This window comes from Neurospora tetrasperma (assembly GCF_000213175.1).
Source record: "Neurospora tetrasperma FGSC 2508 unplaced genomic scaffold NEUTE1scaffold_6, whole genome shotgun sequence".
Lineage (NCBI taxonomy): Eukaryota > Fungi > Ascomycota > Sordariomycetes > Sordariales > Sordariaceae > Neurospora > Neurospora tetrasperma.
In genome coordinates, this window is record NW_009799104.1 from 2,108,810 (window position 1) to 2,131,071 (window position 22,262).

Here is a 22,262-nt window from a genome sequence, read left to right on the forward strand (position 1 = left end):
GATTCTCCACTGCCCTGGACGTCTTGGACCACCCCCCCAGCCCGCCTTCCGTTTGCGCTAGCAGGTTGTTGCAGTGCTCTGCTCCGTTCCCGACCCCTCTGGCCGCCGCCCTCTCCTCGCTCTCTTTCGCTGACTGCCGTCCTGCCTCCTTTCGAGTCCGTTCCATTTTCTCTCCTTCTCACCACCTTCGGCAGCCCGCCACCCCCCAAAACCCGATCCATCGTCATTTATCCGCGTCCGTCTGCTGCCCGCCCCCTTTCACTACTCACTTCTGCCCCGACACAGCAGACGCTGCAGACGACAGACGTCTTTTTATTTGTTCCTTTTTTTCCTTTCCTTTCGGGGGTTTGTTATTGAGAAGGCGGCTCGCATTCAAGTTGTCCACCACCAAATAGACGGATTCTTCGTTCCCCATCCCATCCACCCAGCTTCCTCTCTTCGCGCGCGACCCTCTGAGCCTCCTTCGATCCGTTCGCATACCACTCACTCCTCGCTTGCGCAAAGAAGCAACAGCCGACTGGGGAAGCCTCTCGTAATCACCACGGCACTCCACCCAAGGAATCGACCCAATTTCAGCAACCCATCTGTGCCCCCCGTATCCCGGTCGTCCAGTACCTATACTTGGTCAATTTCGAAGAAGCTGAATTGCAGAAAGTGCAAAGCAATTCAGCCACCATCGTCGTCGTCGTCGTCGTTCGTCGTTCGCATCTTCGAATAGGACCTCCTGTCCGTTTCCCGACTTTGGTCGCTGCATCCCGACCAGCAGTCCTTCCCTTCCGGCATCCGCCAACCCCAGCCCCGTCCGTCTCACCGACTAGACCGAGAACGCAAGAGGACCCAGCGTGTTTACCGAAACCAGGGTGAGTGTTGGTTCGTTTGTCGCTTGTCTCTCTTGCTGTGGGCGTGGCCTGGAGTGGCCCGCTTCTGAATGATCTCTTGCCGTCATGGCCTGGTCTCCAGGCACAACCATGCTTCCTTCCCTGGATCCCTATTGCACACAGAACAGCCTTGCCTTGGCACACCTGTAGGAACCATCCATCGTCTGCCAATTCATGGTTTCCACACACCACTGCACTTTTTCCTCCTTTTCCACCTCCTTCCTGTCAATCCCTTCCACCCAGTTACGCAATACACACATGGGCCCCTAGGTCTCCTGTCTGGGGACGTTATCCGTCATCGTTGTTATCGGCACCACGCACGCACACACTTTCCTGTCATCGATACAGTCATTATCCTCAACAATCACTGACCGCCGATTTCAATTGCCTAGACGTGCGACGACATCCTGATTGACGACCATCACCTCTAGTCACGACCCCGTCGACTCTCAACCTCAACTAGAACACACGATAATTTGAGTGACGACAATCCGACACTATGGCTTCGTCGACGTCCTCCAACGTCGTCGGTGTACACTACCGAGTGGGAAAGAAAATTGGAGAGGGTTCATTTGGTGTCATTTTCGAGGGTACCAACCTCCTCAACAACCAGCAGGTTGCCATCAAATTCGTATGTCCTAGTTCTCGGACCGTGGCTCGTCGCGCCTTCCCCATACGCGACGTGGGATGAACTGGATTGACAAGTGATGTGATTATAGGAGCCGCGCAAGAGCGATGCTCCCCAGCTTCGCGATGAGTACAGGACATACAAGATCCTTGTGGGATGCCGTGAGTACAGGCCTTTCTTGAGTCGTCATGGTTCCTTGCTAACATCGTATCTACAGCCGGGATCCCCAATGTCTACTACTTTGGCCAAGAAGGTCTTCACAACATCTTGGTTATTGATCTCCTCGGTCCCTCTTTAGAAGATCTCTTTGACCACTGCAATCGCCGGTTCAGTCTCAAGACGGTCGTTATGGTTGCCAAGCAAATGGTAGGTCGGCCGGTCGTCTTCCCCGTGTCCCCTGAAACGAGGTAATCTAACCTTTATGTAGCTGTCCCGTGTCCAAACTATTCACGAGAAGAACTTGATCTACCGCGATATCAAGCCCGACAACTTCTTGATTGGAAGGCAGGGAACCAAGACCGCCAATGTCATTCACGTAGTTGATTTCGGTATGGCCAAGCAGTACCGTGACCCCAAGACCAAGCAGCACATTCCCTACCGCGAAAGGAAATCGCTTTCGGGAACTGCCCGTTACATGTCCATCAACACCCATCTTGGCCGCGAACAATCCCGACGAGATGATCTCGAGGCCTTGGGTCACGTTTTCATGTACTTCCTCCGCGGTGGCTTGCCGTGGCAAGGCCTCAAGGCTGCTACTAACAAGCAAAAGTACGAGAAGATTGGCGAAAAGAAGCAGACCACTGCCATCAAAGATCTCTGCGAAGGATTCCCCGAACAATTTGCCCAATACCTTACATACGTCCGCAACCTTGGCTTCGAGGATCAACCCGATTACGACTACCTCCGCGAACTTTTCTCTCAGGCGCTCAAGGATGCCGGTGGCGTTGAGGACGGCGAATATGACTGGATGAAGGTTAACAAGTCCGACAAGAAGGGGGACTGGGATCGGCCTGGGGCTTTGCACAACCCAAACGCGAGACCTGGGCCCTCAGCTATGGAAATCCACAACTCGAGGGGGCCCACGACCCATCACGCAAGCGACCCCCGAGCTCAATTGACGGCCGCTCGTTTAAACGCCCCGCAGCCCTCGCCTCCAGCTCAGCCGGGGCAGCGGGCGAAAGAGCAACCAAACGCCAACGCGCAGAATAACCGGGCTTACAAGTCCCAACCCACACCCACCCAGTCGGCGGGAAATGGGGCGCAACCATACAACATGCAGCAGCCTCCGCAACGGACAATGACCCACACTGCCACATCGAACACGAACCCACCACCTTCTAACCAGCCACAACAACAGCAAGGCGGCATCAAGGGCATTTGGAAGGCCCTGTGCTGCAGCTGAAAAGGGTGGTGCTGATTTTGTGTCCGTTTGTTTTAATAATATCCTTCAGTGAGCAACAACCAAAGACGGTGGCAGCTGTGTTGATGATCCTAACCGCTAACAGTGCGGCTAGCTTCAAAAGGAGAAAATGTGAGGAGCAAGTCTTCGTCCCATCTATATAGAGGGAATCCCGGGGGGGACGAGTCCTGTTGTATGAATTTGCCGAAACATGGGGTTCTCAAATGTTTTTGCATGGGGACTATAGAGGATACCTTCCTTTGTTTTTCATAGCGGTCTTACTCGGCTACGCGCATCTGGCGTCTTTTACTTGCTTGATCTACCTGGGGCACATCATTACGACCATACGATTAGTATTCCAGACTCAGTCTTCTGTCTTTCTCGCTATCTTCGCTTCCCCTCCCTCGACCTCCCCGGGAACCCTTTCTTCTTTTACCATTTCTTGTTCCCTCCCTTCTTGGCTGGCCTTCGTTTGGCGAGAGGATGCTAGGATTTACGACGCCGGGCCGATATGGAAGGCGGAGCCGACTCACGTGGAGGACAGTGGTCTCGGATGATCCAGTCTTTAATGACAGCTATTTCTTTCCCGACGAACCCGTGCAAACGGTCAAGCCTCCCCGATGTTGCCGCTGGAAGACGCGGTTCGGAGTGGGACGAAAGGGGAAGGAGGGGGAAACACGTGAGAAGTGGGAGGGGAAGTGACAGGGAAAGGTGAGGAGAGAAAGTTTGAAAAGATCTCGGGAAAACGAAAAAAGGGGAAAAGAGGAAAGAGTATTCATATTTGATTGGAACGGAACGCCTCGGTGTTTTAGTGTTGCTGTTTGCGGGTGTGGTTCTGAGCTTGTTACTGTCTGTCTATTGTCATTGTCTACCTTGTCTGTTGTTGCGCGCTATTGCTGTCTAGTCAGCATCTTATACATCTCCGAACTACGTATAATAATCATTATATCCACTCACTCACTGATCCTGTATGGTATTGATCATGTTATCCTCTTCCATTGTTCTTTCACGACATGATATGATCGAGGATGAGGTGGCGTAATAGAATTTCTTCTTCGATAATAGCTGTTTGGTGCCCTCTAAGCATTGTTTTATTCGTTCCTTCATTTCACCTTGCCACATCTACGGTTATCACTTACCTTTCAAGCTTGGACTGAGGCCGGACCTCCGGACCTATTGCATATACCCGCATTATCTCTCAGGGTTGAGGTTTGGGAATGTAGGGTTAAAGTATCGAACAACTACATACGTACCCTTCGACAACTACCAAACGCATCTGGCAGACATTTAACGCTATGTCTTCTACCCAACTCTGCACGTCAATTCTTCAGCGATGATTCGGTAACTGCGCCATGACCTAGCGGGAAAATGTGAGGTCTCTTGCGAGGTGCTGGAAGAACAACGTATCGTGGAAATGCGAGGACGTCAAATCTGAGCCGTACTTTGTCCTATAAGTTTCTCTAACTCTTCATTTTTCTCCATATTCACCACTACTTGTCGACACTAATATCGGGAACTTCAACCATCGTTCATTGGTAGTTGCCGTGGCAGAGAAATTCCCATCAGTAAGAAACAAATATTAGGAATCAACTCGTTGAGTCCCGTACGTCAAGCTCCTCATGGTAGTCGCCCTCCCCCCCCTCCCCACGGGCCACTGCTCAAGTCATAGGGTATAACTATTCTAGACTCCCTGTATCCATCTCGTGGAATCTTCCTCTGGCAAGTAACCAAGGCTTGACTATCGTGAAGGTTTCCCTCATGTTACCCGTTCCAGTTGCTCAAGTCAAGCCATCGAACCCTGATTCACCATATTTAAGTCTAGTCTAACACTTCTTTTCAACCACCATAACCGTTACCTCGGGCGTCATCACTAAAAAACCTCTATATTCCCTTCCTCCTCGTTAGCCGGTACTCAACGGGCAGCAACCACCACCTATTCTACTGAGTAATCATCGTTGGGGACGCCACGTAACCTCAGCCTGGTCTGGCCAGGGATCCGCTGGTACACAAACGATTAAGGCGGAGTATATCTGAAACTGGATGGTGGGCAGTCTAATCCCCGACCGTTCCGGGAATACGTTATCGCAGTTCGGTTCGGGCCGTGCATCTAGACAGCGTGGGTTTTATGTTTTGCTTTGGCCCCTTTTCGTTGTATCATAGAACATGTTTGTCTCTTGCTGGCCCATCTGTCTGGTACATTCTCTCTATGGTATCATCCATTGGGCGGCAAGCTGCTGTGCCGTATCGCTGAAGATGCCGAACCAACTGCCAAACCCTAAACCAGTATGATGCGCCTGATGGAGAGGACAAACTGCTTGGTGAAGCCCTCACTTCGTTCCACTCGGAAGGCGGCTATCAAGCGGCGTCTCGAGAAGAACATAAAACATTCCAGACGATCGGCCAGCAATTTGGGGCTCATTGAAAATTCGGGACAAAGAGAAGGGGGGGGTGAGGGGACGGGGCCTCCTACCACTTTGATAGTTTTGTTTTTCCTTCTTTCCTTTTTTTCCCTTGTATCTGGTTCTTGTTTTTCTTTCTTCGTCGGGTCTTTTTTTTCTACGGTAGCGACGAGAGTTCTCTTTGGCGCTGCCGTCACCGCTCGTTTAGATTTCTATTCGGGCACTAGGCATATGGATAGCGTTTCTTTTCCCTGTATACGATACACCCCTGCTGAGAAAGCTCTTTAGCTGCCCACAGATGCGGACTTGGGGTACACAAAGGGTTTTGTTCTTTTCAGCCTGTATTCCAGTGTTTTTGGTAAGGAGGTACAAGGACACTCGGCTTGAGATCCGAGAACTAATCGATGACTAAGGTTAGGTAGACAAGAACCGGAAGGACTGTCTTATATTCGTTCTTAATGAATCTCCCTCCTGCCGGGCAGCTTCCATAAAATATACGATCTAGCTCTGGTTTGTTGACTGGTGCGAGATAGAATAGCCCAAGCTCTCGGCTTTCTATCTGGTGAACGCCGTGAAACTGATACCTCCTAGTGTCAAGGGTCCTGAGTGAGACGGAGAGAGGCATGATAGTCCACGCTATATCGGAGACGAGAGATGAATGTATATGTGGCAACTATACTACGTTTGGAAGCTTGGCATATTCATATCACATTCGTCAGTCTTCATGTGTTAAAACGTCTCTTTCGAGGTTGACGTATGTGTGAGAGGGGCGTGTGAAAAGTTGATTGTGTATTATATATCATCAAGGGCATGGCATGAAAGTTGATGTTGTATAGGACCATGTAAATCAATTTTCATCGGATGATTATCCTTTGGTGTTATCTACAGGTCTCGCCATTCGTTATCTGTGAGTGATATAGGAGTAGGTCATTGTATTACATATTATCAAGGCATGCCAGCTTATAGAGGAGCATGTAAAGCAACCAAGGTCAGTCGGTATCTCATGCGCGCACTATTCGGTTCGTGCTTGATCAGTGGTATTCGCCCGATGTGTGGTGCGTGAGCGACGGTTGTATGAAGTATGTGCATTATATCATCAAGGCATGACCACTCATGCTGTATAGAAGCATGCATAATACATGTTAAAACGTTTCGTTAGACTTTCTCATCACTCTGTCGCTGGAGACGGCCCACCCGCTTATGGCAACTTTTTCTCTCCTTGATCATACCTCCTCCTCTCTGGCATGGTATGGCGTGAACACCTCATGCCACCCATGACACCCGTGGCCTGCCTGTTTGGCCAAAGGAAAAAGTAGACCCAACCATATCAATTACACCACCCCGTCCCTCATAGCCCGTCCGCTCCCACAATTACATATGTGCCTTTTTTTTATATATATGTTGCAAGCGAGACTTCCTCCCATACGACCCATGGTTGGGTAAAGTGGTAGAAGCTCTTTACGTGAGCTTCTGCTTAATGAAGAAGGAGCGGAGATGAGAGAGCTGCCAGGCGCAAGTGACGCCGAGTACGACGAGTTGGATCAAGACCCAGCGGACGATGCGAGCGTTGGTGGATTCGGATTGATCACGGAATTCGGCTTCGCGCTCCTGTTTTGGTTGAAGATTGTATGTTAGCTTCTGTCCCTCCCGGGTTCAAACAATCCCCCATCCCCGCCAATTCGGCTGAAAGAGATGACTTACTCTCTGGAAAACCTGCTCCCTCCTGATATCCTGCAGCCGGTTGTTCAAATCCTTGGCCCGCGTCGCCAGATCCTGCAGCTTGCCCTTGTCGGCACTTTCAATCGCGCTCGACTCGCCGATGGCCATGTCCAGCGTCAGCTTGATCCCGCCATTCGGGTTGTTAACCGACATCCAGCTCGATCGGCCTGAGGTCGACGTGGGCGTGAAGCAGATGCGGTGGTCGCCCGCCTCGGCGGCAGTGAAGGTGAACTTGCCGCCGGGGCCGCCGCGCTGGGAGACGACACGGTGGTCGTTGTCGAAGAGTTCCTGGAAGGTAAGGTTTGTAAGCGGTTGTGGGAACAAGCAATAATGGGTTTGGTATGGGAGGTCTCGGTAGGTGGTGGGTGGTTGGAGTAGGTGGGATGGATAGGGGTCAGGGGTAGCTTTGGTAGCTTAAAAGAGGTAACAAAACATACATCTACAGAGATGAAGATGTTGATGCCATCATGCTTCTGCCACGAATGCCTCTGGTCGTCCCATTCCTCTGCCGTGTAGTGGCCAACCACCAGTGTGTCCTTGGGCAATTCCTCGTAGAAGCACTTGGGGCTGGTGCCGTCGATGAAGAAGTGGAGCGCTTGAGCAACGGCGCCCAGCGAGAGCAGCGGGAGGAACGACTTCATGATTGTGGTGTATCTGTGTTGTCTCTGTATATTAAGCCGAACGGGGCGGCTGGGAAATAGTCGTCGAGAAGAGGCGGCCGTGGTCGTTTCTGTTGTACCCGGCTGGTGGTTGTTGCGCCAATGCTAGGTGTGTACAGATTCACTGACGGAGGGAGGCGGGAATGTTGGTGATGCGCTACGAGTATGGTGGATGCTGCACCCTTTCACTGAAGCACACTGCACTCGAAAGTCGCGACCGCAATGAGACCTGAACTTGGCCTTTGGAAACTGCCACGTTCAGAAAATCGAGCCGGGGCCATCCAAGGTCCCCAGGGGCTCCGCTTCCACCTGCCTGGGTCTGGCCTTTTCTTCTGTGAGCGGCAGGCAATAAGCAGTCACGTGCATCGATGCCTTCTTGAGATTGACCCTAACCCTTCCAGGTGATTGTGAAAGCGTGAATGGTCTCCACTAAGAATCTTTTCCAGCGACAACCAACATTCCACAGACCGCGTCGTTTCCACATCTCCAGCTTGCAGTTCATCCAGATCCGATCGATATCTTTCATTACCGGGGCACAAGCTGAAACCCAGATTTGTGATGTGCTCTGCCTAATATTGCGAGGTTGATATTATATCTGGCTTGTTTTTTGATGAATTTAGGGAGTGGGGCGTTTCGAGGCAGTTGGACGTTCAACTGAAGTCATAGGCTCGTTTGCGTATTAAATCTTTTAGTTGCCTTATCTCCGGTTCCTGGCTGCGGGTTTCGGTGTCCTTTTCTTTTGTTTTTCGACTCCTCCTAACCCCCCTCCCTCCGGCGCCCCACATCATGACATCCCACGACGTCCGTGACGTCCTCAACCTCCCTTCAGACCACGCCGGGCCGAGGCCGTCCAAAAAGGCGAGGACTGCGACACCACGTCCAAACCTAAAGGGCCTCGCTCGTGAAGTACAGAACCTCGGCGGCGACAATCCTATCGCCATAGTCCCCGAGGTATCCATCTTCAAGAAGCGAAGGACCGTCAGTCGCAAACCTGCTGCCAAATGGGAACTGAAGGCATTCACCAACTCGGCTAGAGGGGATGATGGCGCCCTTGTTTTGAGGCATTGGAAGAGGAAACCGGATGGAACCGTGCAAGATGGCTCAGCTGAAGGGCAAGACAGTGCGGCGACTGCAGACAACTCGGCTGACAAGCCCGAGGACTCGTCGTTTGCAAAGTTCAACGTCCGGGTGTCTGTACCGCAGTACAGCGAGGATCAATATAACACCAACCTGAAGCACCCCGATTGGACCAAGGAGGAAACAGATTATCTGCTGGAGTTGGCAAAGGATTTTGATCTACGATGGCCTATCATCTGGGACAGGTACGAGTACGCTCCTCAACAGCCTGAGGGTGAGACACCCGATGGCATGGCTGTGGTGCCGGCTTCCAAGCCCAGGACCATGGAAGACTTGAAGGCGCGATACTACGAGGTTGCTGCCAAGATGATGGCCGTTCAGAAGCCTGCTCAGTACATGACTAGGCCAGAGTTCGAGCTGTATGAGATGATGCTACACTTTGACCCTAAACAGGAACAGAACCGCAAACGTTTCGCCGAAAACACCCTGAAACGCTCCAGCGATGAGGCTCGTGAGGAGGAGGCTTTGCTCCTCGAAATTAAACGTATCATGGCCCGTACGGAGCGCTTCAACGAGGAGCGTCGTGAGCTGTACAACCGTCTCGATTACCCTGCAAGCGAGTCGGACATCAACTCCTTCAAGACCTCCGCCGGCCTACAGTCTCTCCTGCAGACCCTTCTCAACGTGGACAAATCCAAGAAGCGCAAGAGCATCATGGGTCCCGAGAATGGCGTCCCCCCAGCCGCTGCTGCGGCTGCTGCTACTGCCGCTCTGCCCGCCGCCGCTGCCGCCGTCGCAGCCGCACCCGAAGTGCCTCCGGCCGCTAGCCGGAGGGAAAGCCTCGCAGCCTCATCCACTGCCGGGGCCAATGACCATCATGAGCCCCCCGTCCGCGAGCCTCCTGTGCGTCATGAGCGCCAGGAGTCCCGTTCTCACCACCGCAACGAAAGCCGCAGCGAACGCGCCGACCGCCACGGTGCTCACGGCCACCACCACCGCGACTCCGTCTCTCAAACCCCCGCCACCCCTGCCGAGGCGCCCACCCCCGCTCCTGCTCCCGCTCCGGCCGCCAACAAGAAGAAGGGCCCTCAACAGCCCGAACGTCGCAAGCTGTCGGAGCACGAGGAGCAGGTGTACGGCGTGTCGCACCATGATCGGCTTGGCAGCGGCCCGACGTTCCGCTACGAGAAGATCAACAAGCTGTATAGTCACAAGTCTGGTCAGCAGCAGATGCGCATCACGAACCTGCTCCTTGAACTTGACATCCCTGCCCGTCTTATTATGCCTACGGCGGCGGTGACGGCGCAATTCGAGGTTCTCTGGGGCGCGGTCACAACGCTGGTGGATTTGAGAAAGATGAGCGATAAGGTTGATGCGGAGATCAAGCTGGAGGAGGCCAAGAAGGCCGAGAGGGAGAGGGCTGCGAGGGAAGCCGCGGAGGCGAGAGGAGAGACGGTGGAGAAGAAGGATGGTGAGGAGGAGGGAGAAGGAGGAGGAGGAGGAGCAGACGACAAGCAGAAGGACGGTGGTGGTGCTGGTGGTGACGACGCCAAGGACAAGTCGGGCGAGTCTGCACAGGCTGATGAGCAGAAGAATGATCAGAAGGCAGAGGACGCCAAGGCGCACAAGGAGCAACAGGGCGAAGGTCAAGATCAGCAAAAGAAAGGGGAAGAAGGTCTTGTGGTTCCAATAAAGGAGGGTGGAGGCGAAAAGGGCCAAGGAGATGCAGCAGCAGCAGCGACAGCGGCCGAGAAAGAAGCTGAAAGCAGCAGCAATCAGCCAAAGATCAAGGAAGAGGCGGATGAGAATGGTAGTAGCAGTGGAGCAGGAGCAAGTGCAGGGGCGCGACAGCACAAGCGGAGTGCCAGCGTGCTCAGCAATGCTAGTGATAGGAGTACGAAGAAGCAGAAGAAGTAAGCTTGTGGGCGAGCTGGTAGTCAATTAGTCAGTCTCTCGGTGCCGGTGGCCCGGGGGATGGGCGCTACCAGGTTGATGTTCGCTGCGGTAATATAGTGGATGGCATATACAGGGTGGTTGTATTATTAGTTTAGTTTCTTGTGAATAGGTGTACAATTGTCGTTTATCTCAGTGTGTTTACTTCTTCGATTGGTGACACTTCGAGAACTTGGAACATACCCCAAGGTTCTTTACGCCCTGTGTTTTAGTTTTCGATACATGACCGAAACGGTACAAACGACGATGCGACGAAGACGAAGAAAGACAAAACGTTCGAGTACTCAAGGGCCAAGCGAAGTGAAGTCTGAACCGAGAAGTGCAAAAGAGGGTGAAGAAACAAGTGATAGGGATGAAAAGGATAGGGGAAGTACACTATCAGTACAAGGTGAGAGGCACTATCCAAGGAGGCCAACTCAACGGTTCACCTCTTATAGAAGCAATGGTATACTTTTGCGAACTCATGTTTCCCTCTTTCGAAACAAAATCGAATAAAACCAGTTCAAGACCCAAGAACGGTGACCAGATACGTGAATTTCTGACATTTGTTTTCACCCTCTCTTCACTACCAACGTCTCGTTTGTAGTGACTCGACTACAACACCAGCACCTTTCATGTTGGCTCAAAACTTTCAACACAGTTCTTCACTGAGCTGTTTCTTTATCCTCACAGTATTCGATTCAATGTATCCCGCTTGGGGTCCAAGTGGTAGCCGATATTGGCCTGTGAACATGGGGCAAAGAAACACGTGTAACACGTGTGAGGCTACCTCGACAATCATCGAAACTCTTTCATAACTTTGTGTTCTTCAACAGGTGTTGGGGTCTAAATCAAGCTAATTTACCATGTGTTTTTCGCTTTCGTAAGGCACAGCACGCGCGTGTGAGGACAAGGATCTCGGCAAAACACTCCCCTGTTGAAGCCACATGGCAAGTTGTCACTTTAGTCCTGATAGTACTGTACTACCTGCTCACCGTCCGACTATATACCGACACAAATCTCTTGTCTTTTGGGGGCAAGACAAGCGGTGACGATACTCTCTCCCGATTGATACATAGTCACTTCGACATGCCACCTCCCTGTTCCTATCTAGGTACCCACCAGCGGATTTGGAGCCGGCACATGGACCTGGCGATAGATCTTTCAGCTTTTGGCGATCAGGAATGATTATCACAATTTCATATGTGTTCTTTCATGCTTCCATGAGGCACAGAACCACGTGTTGGCGTCCAAGACATCTAAGCTGAAGTATAGAAAGCTGTTGATATTTGAGCTCTGACGATCATGACCCTCTCGTGCAAACCTCTCGTTATCACTGATGCTACTAATCATATGCAATATTGAATAGTTGTTGGGGCTCTAATTCTAATCAACCCGGGTTGGAAACCTTTGCCACCATGTGCTTTGTGCGTGGTATGCTCGAATGAGGCACAGAACCACGTGTTGGTGATATAGATCTTCAGCCGCAATACCTGTACAGCTGAAATACAAGTAGATAACTGGGTAGCTATGTGTTGGTTTGGGGGCTAAACAAAACGAATCATGCTATTGATTGATCTTCTCTTTTTTTTCTTTCATTTCCCGAAATGCAATGAGACTTTGGCTCATGGTTTTGTATAGTATGTCCAGGCTTTGGCTATCTTTTTTCTTTTTCGAATTATGCAAGGGCAGTCAACTTCCCACCTCCACACGCAATCGTCACCTGGAATGAACTAGGTATAGCAAGCAAGAGGTAGTTGGGGGCTAAACTGGCATCGATTGACCTTCGCGAACTTGTAAATTGCCTCGTAAACTATTCACTACATCTCTATGCAGTAGTTCACAACTGGACAAACACCAGTGGTGTGTAAAGAGGAAAAAAAAAAAAAAAAACCAGTCTACTCATCATACGCCAGTACATATGTGTAAACATGTCAAAGAATCTCAAGCCGCTATACATGTACTTCTCTACCCAACGACTGCCACTAAATACCTAAACAATCATCATCTACCTACCGTATTCTATAAGCTCCGTTTACGCAGTTACTTTACTCCTACTACCTATGTACATACTTCATGCCATGCAAGATTCCCGAAACCTCTCTCTCCTGCCTCCTCTTTGCCTCTCAACCACGGGTAGGCAGCGTGCAGCCGCGCGCACGGCTCTACCTACCTACCTACCTACCTACCTACCTCCGTACCTATCTACCTACCTACCTACCGTACCTCGCTTGCGTACCGAGCATACCGAGTATACCGAGCATACCCACCGGTTCAGTGAGCCGGAGTTGTTTGTTCAACTTTGCCCGCCGCAAGCACATATAGCGCGCACAGTATTTTTTGTCTCGCAACCGCCATGCAGGTAAGTACCTACCTACCTACCTAGGCAGTTCATAGCCGACTAATACCGACCTAGTCCGATACATAGGTAGGTACCTCTGTAGGTATGCACTCGGCCACCACTGCTGCTGCGTCCGCGCGGTTCGAAGCGGCTTGTTACATGCACATATTAGTAGGTAGCACTTGAATGCCACGAGTGTTCATTTACGATGCCTACCAACTGTCTATGTATGTATGTAGTGTCTATACATCACGAGTTGGCCATGTGACCCGTTGCGGTACTCAGTACCTATTGCCGATTTCTCAAAAAATGTACCTCGTGTGTATGTATGTATACAACCAGGAAGAGCCGCCCCCATATGCCATGCATGGGACTTAACGAAATACATTGTTCCATCCGAGATAGGTAGCTCGGATCGACAGACGAGCGGCATGCTTTGACGAGGTGACGAACGGCATGCGAGGTACCACCGGATTATAGACACTTGAAAGCTCTTACATGAAACCTCAAGTGATCCTGGGTACGGTGATTTGGTACCGCAGAGTTTGACCAACGTCCGAAGAGACACACCCACTGGTATCAACTTAGTTACTAGCTAACCAACTACCCGTACGCACTCACTACCCAGCCTAACTACTGCCGATAACTGCCAGAGTTATATCAGCCTTCGTTCCTTACTGCCTCCTTTTACGCTTTCTAATCCAACCTTCCAACCATCCTATCCCAATAAGAAGCAAAGGGGTATATAGTGCTATTAAAGTCGCAGATAGCCGAAACCGCATAATAAAAGCCACCTCCCCTCCTTCGTAGACAACCGTATTGCCCTATCCAAGATCGCTCGCTCGCTGGGAGATTTTTTCGTAGGCATGTGACATGATGTAAATGATCGTGGTGAGAGCTGGCGATGACGACGCTTCTTCGATTCTCGAACGACAACCTGGCAATTTAATCGTAGCGGCGTGTCTTTCTTCTCCATCTTGTCTTTTCCTGTCCCATTCATTCATTCTTCCTGAACCAGATCCGTGTTTTGTTTCGAACCACCCTCCCACCCACTGATCGATCCATTCGCCGCACACAGACAAATGTGACAAATAAGTAATTAGAGGAAATAGAGAGGAGTAAGGAGATACTGAGATAGAAGATAACGGGAAACATATGCGAGAATATACAGAAATAGGTTTCATCCGGTCGTTGCAAAGACCAGTACAGATGTAGATTGAGGTCTGGTGATGGTGATCGCGGTTGGAAGCGTGAGGACTGTGACACCAGACAGTAACAACATCAAGTTGGAATGCCTCGGTGCATGCTTGCTTTGCGTCCAATGTAGATGCTGTAGGGAGCAACGTCCTAAACATAGTCTCGTCAGTATGCACACTCCTGGAGGTTGACTAGGGATTGACACTTACCCTCGAAACAATTGACCCAGCCCCAACCGTTGACCCCCTTCCGATTTTTACACCGGGCAAGATGACCACGTTTGCCGCAATCCAGACATCGTCGTCAATGATGACTGGCTTGCCAAACTGCGCACCCCTGTGCCCATCACGGCGCCTCCAGTCTGTGTAGCAGCTGTTTGTATAGATGCTGACATTCGGGCTGATAATCACATTGTGGCCAATGCGTACCTCGCAAGAGTCGGTAATCAGGCAGTTCCGGCCGATAGACACGTTACTGCCAATGGAGATGTTGTACCCATAGTCACAGTTGAACGGGGCCTCGACCGAAACGTTATCACCAACATGACCAATACGGCCTATGGGTGATAGCTGGTTGGGCGTCAACTGAACACCTTCGCGTGGGTGCAAGATCTCTTTGAAAAGTCGTGCGCGTTCAGCAGGTGATACGCCAATGTTAGGATTGGTCGAGTTGTTGAATCTCCAACAAGCTGCATTGCATCTCTCGCGTTCTAGCACAAGCTCCTTGTCGAAGGGATAAAAGGCTCGTCCACTGATCATCTCGTCTTTCTCCCTTCGCACGGGGGGCACGGTAGCGCTGGACGGAGTATGCGACTGCGCATGGGATAGTGCTAGCTGCGCAGTCGCCTGTACGGCACTTGAAGGTGGCTGAGATGTGATTAGAGGCTGGACCGCTGATGTTGGCGTGTCCGTTCGGCTACCATGGAGGTTGTATGGAGGATGTGCGGAAATGGCGCTTTGAGGAGGCGGTGGTGGCGGCGGTGGTTGGTGGTCAGGGTCTGTCCTCGTCAAATCGTGGAGCGGGGGCACTCTCGCATACTCTCTAAGGGGCGTCCGGGCACTGATGGGCGTGGGGAAGACGTTTGAAGGATAAGCTGAGAGGGCGGACAGTTTGTTGTCTGGGCTAATAACCGATGCACTAGGAAGAGTTGATGCCGTGAGCCGGTCGTCGTCGCTTTGAAGAGGCCGTCCTTGAGGCGGTGTGATGCGGAGAGTGGGTTGCTGCCCACGCGCCATCGGGAAAGGCTCGCGCTGCTTTGGTTGGCTCAGTATCGGAGCAGTGTTGCTGGTGTAAGGGGGGATCGGTTGCTGCGGCATCCCATATGCTCCAAGAGGGACATAGTTGGGATCCTTGGACTCGATGTTGACTTGGGCTGGCTTGCTCTCAGGTTTCTGCCAGTTACCCCTCTGTGGTGGGTAACCAGCACATTGGAATGAACCCTTGATGCAGTTGGTACCTTGATAACTGTTAGATGACCCAAAGGCGAATGCATGGTCAAATTCAAAACTCACACTGAGGCTTTGTCTCATCACACTTCTTTTTGCGCCTCCTGCACGTCAGGCAACCGGTTTTCGTCCGATTACTGAAATTTCGTTTCCGCTTCTTGGGGTCGGACTGAACGGTGCCATCTCTGCGCTGCTCAGGGGTGTACTGATCCGAGTAGCGGTTGTCGTCGCCATCGGGGCTCTGATTTTCGTAGTCGCCGCTGTCTGCTTGACTGGTCGCTCTGCGCATATGTTCGCCCATCGGCTCCTCGGACTGGCCGGATACTGGCCCGGCCGAGTAAGCTGCATCGTAGCTTGCGTTCCTCTCACTTCTGGCCTGCTGAGAGCGCCATCGGTCATCGCTCTCACGATTTTCGTAACCACGATATCCTTCCTTTTGGGGAGACGGATAGCGGTCATGGGGGTTGGACGGAGGCCGTGGGGGTTCATATTGCTCCGCCTTCTCTGTTACTTCAGGCCTCTCCACTCTCTCCATTCTTTCCGTTCTTTCCAACCTTTCAGTCCGTTCAATGGGAGTTCTCTCTGTTCCGAACTTGTCGGGCCGCTCAGTGGAAATGGGTGAAGGCCTGTGCTCTCGCCTGGGAGAGTGAGGATCGGAATCTGTCCGCATCCGTTTTGGGGCAGGTTCAGCATCGTGGTAATTTGCCACAGGATACGGATGCCTTTCACGGGTTGAAGTGCCCCAGTTTTCCCGGTCCCGTTCTCTCTGGCTGACTGCAACATCACTAGCGGATCTTGGGTCTGGACCAGCAGACTGTCCGTTTCCGCGTTCAAGCTCCCGAGCACCGTTGGAGATCTCAGTTGGCCTGGGTGATGACCCATTTAGAGCTGTGAAAGTCGTCATGTGTGATCGTAATGCCGATATATTTTGGATCTCAGCAAATGTTCCCTGCTGGCGTCCTTTACGCCCAAACCCCAATGATCGTGCGCAGAGGCGTAGCTGCTTCCTGGGTTGAAGGCTAGTGATCAAATCGTTGGAGTATGGGCCAATGATGGAAACGCAACGCGTAAGATGAAGGACGACGTCCCCGGAGCTGATGCCGTTCAGTGTATGTGAGAGGTCGAAATCGGTACGGCTGATGTAGGCAATAGGCGCTGTTTAGACAAAGTGGGAGTTGGTGATGGATGAAAAATGGAAATGGTGACCTCTGGGGTTCAACTGTGAGAATGCAGACGGGGAGCTATGTGAGTGGAAGATGCCCAATACCAAGTCTCCGTCAGTCGGAGACGACGGACAGAGGTGCAGAACACGACGGCCCGGCGTTGATATAAGGTAGCACGCAGGGCAAACAGAACCACTCAACCTGTACCCAAAGAAGGTGGATGGACTCTTTGCGTGCAGGAGGATCGTGAGGTTCCTGATGAATCAGCGTTAGAAAAGTGTGACCAGCCCGCAGGATTTCTCGGATGCGATGCGTGCGTGTAGGTAGGTAGTGGAGGCGGGGGGGTGACGGAGTGACGGGGGGGGGGGGGTGGCCGTGTGCCTTTCTCTAGATGTGAGGTGAGGTGAGGAGCAGATAGGTAGGTAGGTAGGTATGTATGATGGTTGCTGCAGGGGCGCTACCTATGTGAGATGCTTTTCCCCAGGCCGGGTTGAGTGGTGGCCGCCAACAAAGGCAACAAGCAACGGAGGATGGAGGTTGTGGAGGGGAGAAGACGATGAGTGATGAGTGATGAGCAGCAACAGCAACAGCAACAGCAACAGCAACGGCAACAGCAGCAGCAGCAGCAGCCGCCTTTCTTCGGAGGTTGCGATTCTGGACTGGAGACTGCCCTCTGCGCAACTCGGCGTGGGAGGAGCTCCCTGGCCGGGCTCGCCTGGCTACAGTAGGAGGTGGCTCCGGGCTGGAAGCACTATCCTCGTCTCGACGCTAGCTGGCTGGAGCTGCTCCGCTCTTTCTCTTGACTGACACTGGCCAGCTGCCGATGACCCCTTCTGGGGTAGCTATGGGTGTGGACTCGAGAATGTTGGGTTGTGTTGCAGGGCCACGACCCACCAAACCGAATGCTCAGAAGCTCCAAAGCCCAAATGGGCCCAGTCGCAGCTTGGTAGGCTTGGCAGCGCCGCGGTGCCCAGGCGAGGTACCTTGCCGCGGCAGCAGCAGTGGAGGTAGGTTGAGCGTGGCTGCGTGCGTGGGTCGGTGGATGGGCGGAATACCAATGGCTGCAGTCTCAATCAAGGTCCCAATGGTCCCAATCAATGGAACCCCGGATTACGGGTGTGGTATGGGACTGAGTGCTTCAAGTGCCCGGTCTTGCGTGCGGACATGAATAGGGATGTGTGTGTGTGTGTGTGTGTGTGTGTGTGTGTGTGCCGTGGAGGATACAAACAAACAGGACGGAACCTGAACGCTGTACAGTGTACTTGCAAGACTTGGTACGAGACCCGAGCAGAAAACAAAACAAAAAAAAGTGACAGAGCGACCCGACACGGGGCACAGCGTACAGAGAAACAATGTGACGAGATGGACCGACAGGAACCGAGTCTTGTTGTCAACGAAAGGAACAAAAGAAACACCGACCGACCTCTCTCAGCAACGCGTTTTACAACGGACCCAGATCTATACTGCGAAGACTGGCTGCGTCCTGAATGCCAGCAACGAAACGTCCTTCAAGTACGACGAGATGCTTGCTAACTCGAATGACCAACCAGCCCACTGGTCCGCGCTTGATGATACTGGAAATTGCTAAAGGTTTGATGCATGTATCAGGTATCTATTTGACCGTTGGCGGCTCTTCCCTCCGGGCCGGTCGTTGCAGAGTTTCCGTCGGTAGTAGTGTAAATGTGGTAACAAACAAAGTCGCGAGTAATGGGTCGAGTTCTCGGCGTGTGTGCGAGAGAGATTGCGTGTGAGCCTGTGTTTCCTTTTGTGTCTTCCTTTTCGGAGCAGCAAGGGTATGACACGTCAGAGAGCAAGACCCATGGAATAAAGACTGGATGGCGATAGCCGGGATGATGCACATGTAAGACTCGGGCTGTTTGGCGCGCCTTTTCCTCGGCCTTTGCGACCTTGAAAAACACCCCCGCAACTGATGGAATCCAGAGACGCGGCCAGCATGCAGCAACTCGGATATAGGTAGAACTACCCATTCAGCTCAACCAATGCCGACCGCGCTGTTCACCTTTTTAACGCTTGGTAAGCAGGAAACGCACGAGGGAGCAGATGGTCGGAGCTTTCATCAACAAGTACTAGGTACGTGGTGAGCATCTAGATGATAAGTGTAGAGTTGCTGGTGCTGGAGCCTGGTAGACGCACACCTCCTCTTTGCATGTAATTGCGGAGCGCTTGGTGTCCATTTAACGCGCGATTATGCGTCTGTTCGACCGCTGCCGGGAACACATAACCGAAATGGGCCTCGTGTATCGCTAGCAAGTGGCCGGTATCCGCGCAGCTTGTATGACCGAAAACATCCATCCACTTCGAGCCCAGCCTGCCTGCTTCTTCTTCTCAACATGGTGCAAATCAATAAATGTCCTTTGTTGCCATGGTTTTGGTTGATTAGAAGAGTCCATGTACCTTCTTGCAAGTGGAATGTGCCTCTGGCAACAGCCAGCTCTAGGCAATGGCGGAGAAGCCCGGAGTGACGAGACCAAGTACATATGGAGGGGCGCACCGCGCCAGCCTGATCAATGATGCCCTGATCACTGGTGTCCGTGAGCGGGAAGCGAGCGGGAAGCGGCCGCACTGGGAGGCAGCACCACCACCAACTCCCTAGATCTCCGGCCAAACCGTGCACCGCTGGGATGGTAGTGTACATCAAAGACCGTATGAGGTCATGAGAAGAAGAAAAATAGATGACGACGTTTCTGAATGGTTCCTCCCGGTTGATGGGAGTGGTATAAGTGACGGAAAGTGAGGCCTCATTGTCAAATCTACTGTGCGCAACATCGCTTTTACAACGGTACGCCGTACGCCGTAGATCCGTCAACGATTCAATTTCTCCACCATCCCCTACTAGGGAGAAGCGAAAGGGCAAACGAGTGTCGCTAGAACGGTATGGGGTGTGTCGAGAACACCACCAGTCTATTGGGTGACATGGCGCCTGTTCAGGGGTGAATTGGTGGACTGCTGGCCTTCGACCTCGGTCGTCCCTGTATCGGTACCTTGTCCGATGGCCAACACACACACTGGCATTGGTTCGCCCGACTCTGAAGGCTTGGTAACCGCATCGGACTGACGGTTTACCAAGGAGCAGCCTGACCAGGGACATTTGAAGTCTTGCTGCTAGTGTCAATACCCTGGGCAACGACAACCGCGACCGCTTCAGATGTGCAAATTGCTGACGAGTCGCCGTTGTTAACCACCGTTTTCAATACCATGCTCGACTCCCACCCCCTGATCCTCCTTCGGCACATGGCTATTGCACAAGGATTCTGCACTTACAATCGAGCCTCTGATGGGCAGGACCTATAGTTTTCCCAAAGCGCAAGCTGGTGTTCAAGAGCGGCATATCTCATCCAACTTGACAGGGCATATTGCGTGACATTGCCAGACTCGCAGTGGCTTACGGTGGTTGAGAGAGGACCACGGGCTGTTCGCCACTTTGCATTTTAGCGGACTGGTTACTAAATATCAGCATCAGATATGATGACCACGCTATGGATGATTATAGGGTTTGGAATAAACTTGCCTTGGCCCACATCTGCTCTGCTGCGCCTGTTAAATTTTGAAAACGAGGCTGGCCAGGCAGTCAGAAGTTCACTGTGTAGGATTGAACCCCCAGTCGTCGCCATGATCCAATTCGTACTTACCATCAAACAGCATGGATGGACTCGCTGTTGGTTCTTGGTTACTGGCTAGTCGATCACCGAGCAGATGACGAGCATCAATTACCGTTGCATTCGCCCTGCGCGGCGAACTCGTGGGCGAATGTACCACTGTGCCAGACCTTTATTTCTGTCAATCTTTTCTTTCTTTTTGTTCTTTTACTTGGACGTGATTGGCATGCTCGTGTAGAGTAATCCTCTGCAATCAGACGAATCGAACCTTCTTCTTTCATCTTGGGTGCTCCAAAGCCTCCTCGTGCCCTTAAGACTGACGCCTCGCCTTGCCCGCAAACCATAGGCATTAGGCTGTATCATCGATACCGGGACGAATGGTGAGTGAGAGCGTGAAGGGAAGTCAAGTCTCACAGGAATATAACCAATAGGAAGTACACGACAAGGGATGTAGTTCCATTTAATATGGCGCGACGTGCTATTCTCTGTCCTCTCATGCCCCTGCGTTTGGTGCGTACAGGACGCTATAGGAGCGGCGATGACTTGTGGCAGCTAACGCTGGCAGGCTTTAGGGTAACACCGATAAAATGCGTTCTGATGAATGCCGCATCGCCAGCTAGCAAAGCACAATGTGTGAACATCAAGTGAAACTGGTAAGCGTTGTTAAACGCCGTTTCTTACACCAGTAGCGACGGCGGCTGGCTTGTACAGGGATGGGCGGACAACAGCCCGTATTGAGTAGGCGGAAGAGGGCAGTGTATATCGGTAAAACCGTTCAGGCCAAAGTGCCGAACGTCACAGCCGGAACGGTGATCTTGGTCAGGTCTTTTTAGCCATCAGAGTTCATGATAACTGTACATTTCGGCATGAGGTCCTCCAGCTTAGAGTCTTCCACCTGGAGATGCCCTCCGGCAGCCAGATTAGGCCGATTGTCCAAAAGTAGCATGCTGTTGAGAGGGTTGAACCGCCTGCCGGAATGCAACCATAAAGGCGTACTGAAAGTTGCCTCATAACTTGATTGTGGTGCTCTCATGGCAACGTTTGATCATGTCACTGTTCCCGGGTGTCTCCTTTGGGGTTTCTTATGTATGTTATACGTAGCAGATACGGTGGGAGATGGTGTCCAGCATGCCATTACAGCCAGGGGAGTCCCTTGTGTTGGCAAGTTCAGCGTTAAATATAGAAACGCGCGGACCTGCTCATAGGAGACCAAGGTGCGGAGTCCTTTGGTTCCATATGGGAAAGTTGTCGAAGTAAAAGTCAAGTAGATGTATATTATAGTCGCATTCCGCCCGGTTCGAAAATTTCCGTGTCAGCAAGTGTGGGAGTTGCGGCGGCTGTCACTATCAAGGACTGTCGTCGCGCGTGCTATGTAATCAATACCGGGCTCGTTGTTACTAGCGCATCTTCTCGGGATGTTTACCGCCAAAGGTTGAGGTGCGATTGGCTACTTTGACCAGGACATGATTGGATGAAAGCTGAATACGTGCGGCCTATGAAAGGTCAGATGAAGGCCCATTCTTAGAAACAAGTCGTGACTGGTACCCGACCATGCCCTTTACAGACAAGAAGACTCGAAGGGGATGATGTGTGTCCGGAGCTTTCAAGGTTGTGGTTTTCGAGATTTACAGCTGCGACGGGCTGCTAGCAGATCACACAGTTTACCAGCTGTCCACTGGTACATGCGTGCTGTTCGACACACACTGGCCGATATGTATGGTCCCTGGTAGGATTTGGCATATCATATCCAGCTAGGTGGACCTTTTGATTCTGAGCCTGCAGAAAGGCATTTTGGAACTCATTGTCCA

General features: G+C 51.9%; 6 protein-coding genes across 6 annotated transcripts; 3 read left to right on the forward strand and 3 right to left on the reverse strand.

Moving 5' to 3' along the window:
* Window positions 1-499: 499 nt before the first annotated feature.
* NEUTE1DRAFT_118200 (uncharacterized protein) lies at window positions 500-3,962 on the forward strand (the record flags this gene model as incomplete). Its single annotated transcript, XM_009856139.1, has 6 exons — window positions 500-860; window positions 1,271-1,509; window positions 1,598-1,667; window positions 1,724-1,872; window positions 1,934-2,956; window positions 3,021-3,962. The coding sequence occupies 4 exons, from the start codon at window positions 1,378-1,380 to the stop codon at window positions 2,906-2,908; spliced, it is 1,326 nt and encodes a 441-aa protein (XP_009854441.1).
* Window positions 3,963-6,378: 2,416 nt separating this feature from the next.
* NEUTE1DRAFT_87868 (uncharacterized protein) lies at window positions 6,379-7,846 on the reverse strand (the record flags this gene model as incomplete). The annotated part of the gene is made up of 3 exons (XM_009856140.1): window positions 6,379-6,912; window positions 7,006-7,311; window positions 7,461-7,846. The coding sequence occupies 3 exons, from the start codon at window positions 7,662-7,664 to the stop codon at window positions 6,763-6,765; spliced, it is 660 nt and encodes a 219-aa protein (XP_009854442.1).
* A 622-nt stretch (window positions 7,847-8,468) lies between these two features.
* Window positions 8,469-10,847, forward strand: NEUTE1DRAFT_148807 (uncharacterized protein; the record flags this gene model as incomplete). The annotated part of the gene is made up of 1 exon (XM_009856141.1): window positions 8,469-10,847. The coding sequence occupies one exon, from the start codon at window positions 8,469-8,471 to the stop codon at window positions 10,674-10,676; it is 2,208 nt and encodes a 735-aa protein (XP_009854443.1).
* A 2,939-nt stretch (window positions 10,848-13,786) lies between these two features.
* On the reverse strand, window positions 13,787-14,008 carry NEUTE1DRAFT_103938 (uncharacterized protein; the record flags this gene model as incomplete). Its single annotated transcript, XM_009856142.1, has 1 exon — window positions 13,787-14,008. One exon carries the CDS (start codon window positions 14,006-14,008, stop codon window positions 13,787-13,789), a length of 222 nt encoding a protein of 73 aa, XP_009854444.1.
* Window positions 14,009-14,420: 412 nt separating this feature from the next.
* Window positions 14,421-16,578, reverse strand: NEUTE1DRAFT_49802 (uncharacterized protein; the record flags this gene model as incomplete). The annotated part of the gene is made up of 2 exons (XM_009855583.1): window positions 14,421-15,685; window positions 15,741-16,578. 2 exons carry the CDS (start codon window positions 16,576-16,578, stop codon window positions 14,421-14,423), a joined length of 2,103 nt encoding a protein of 700 aa, XP_009853885.1.
* Window positions 16,579-17,400: 822 nt separating this feature from the next.
* On the forward strand, window positions 17,401-17,848 carry NEUTE1DRAFT_140796 (uncharacterized protein; the record flags this gene model as incomplete). The annotated part of the gene is made up of 2 exons (XM_009856143.1): window positions 17,401-17,524; window positions 17,655-17,848. The coding sequence occupies 2 exons, from the start codon at window positions 17,401-17,403 to the stop codon at window positions 17,846-17,848; spliced, it is 318 nt and encodes a 105-aa protein (XP_009854445.1).
* Between the last annotated feature and the right edge of the window lie 4,414 nt (window positions 17,849-22,262).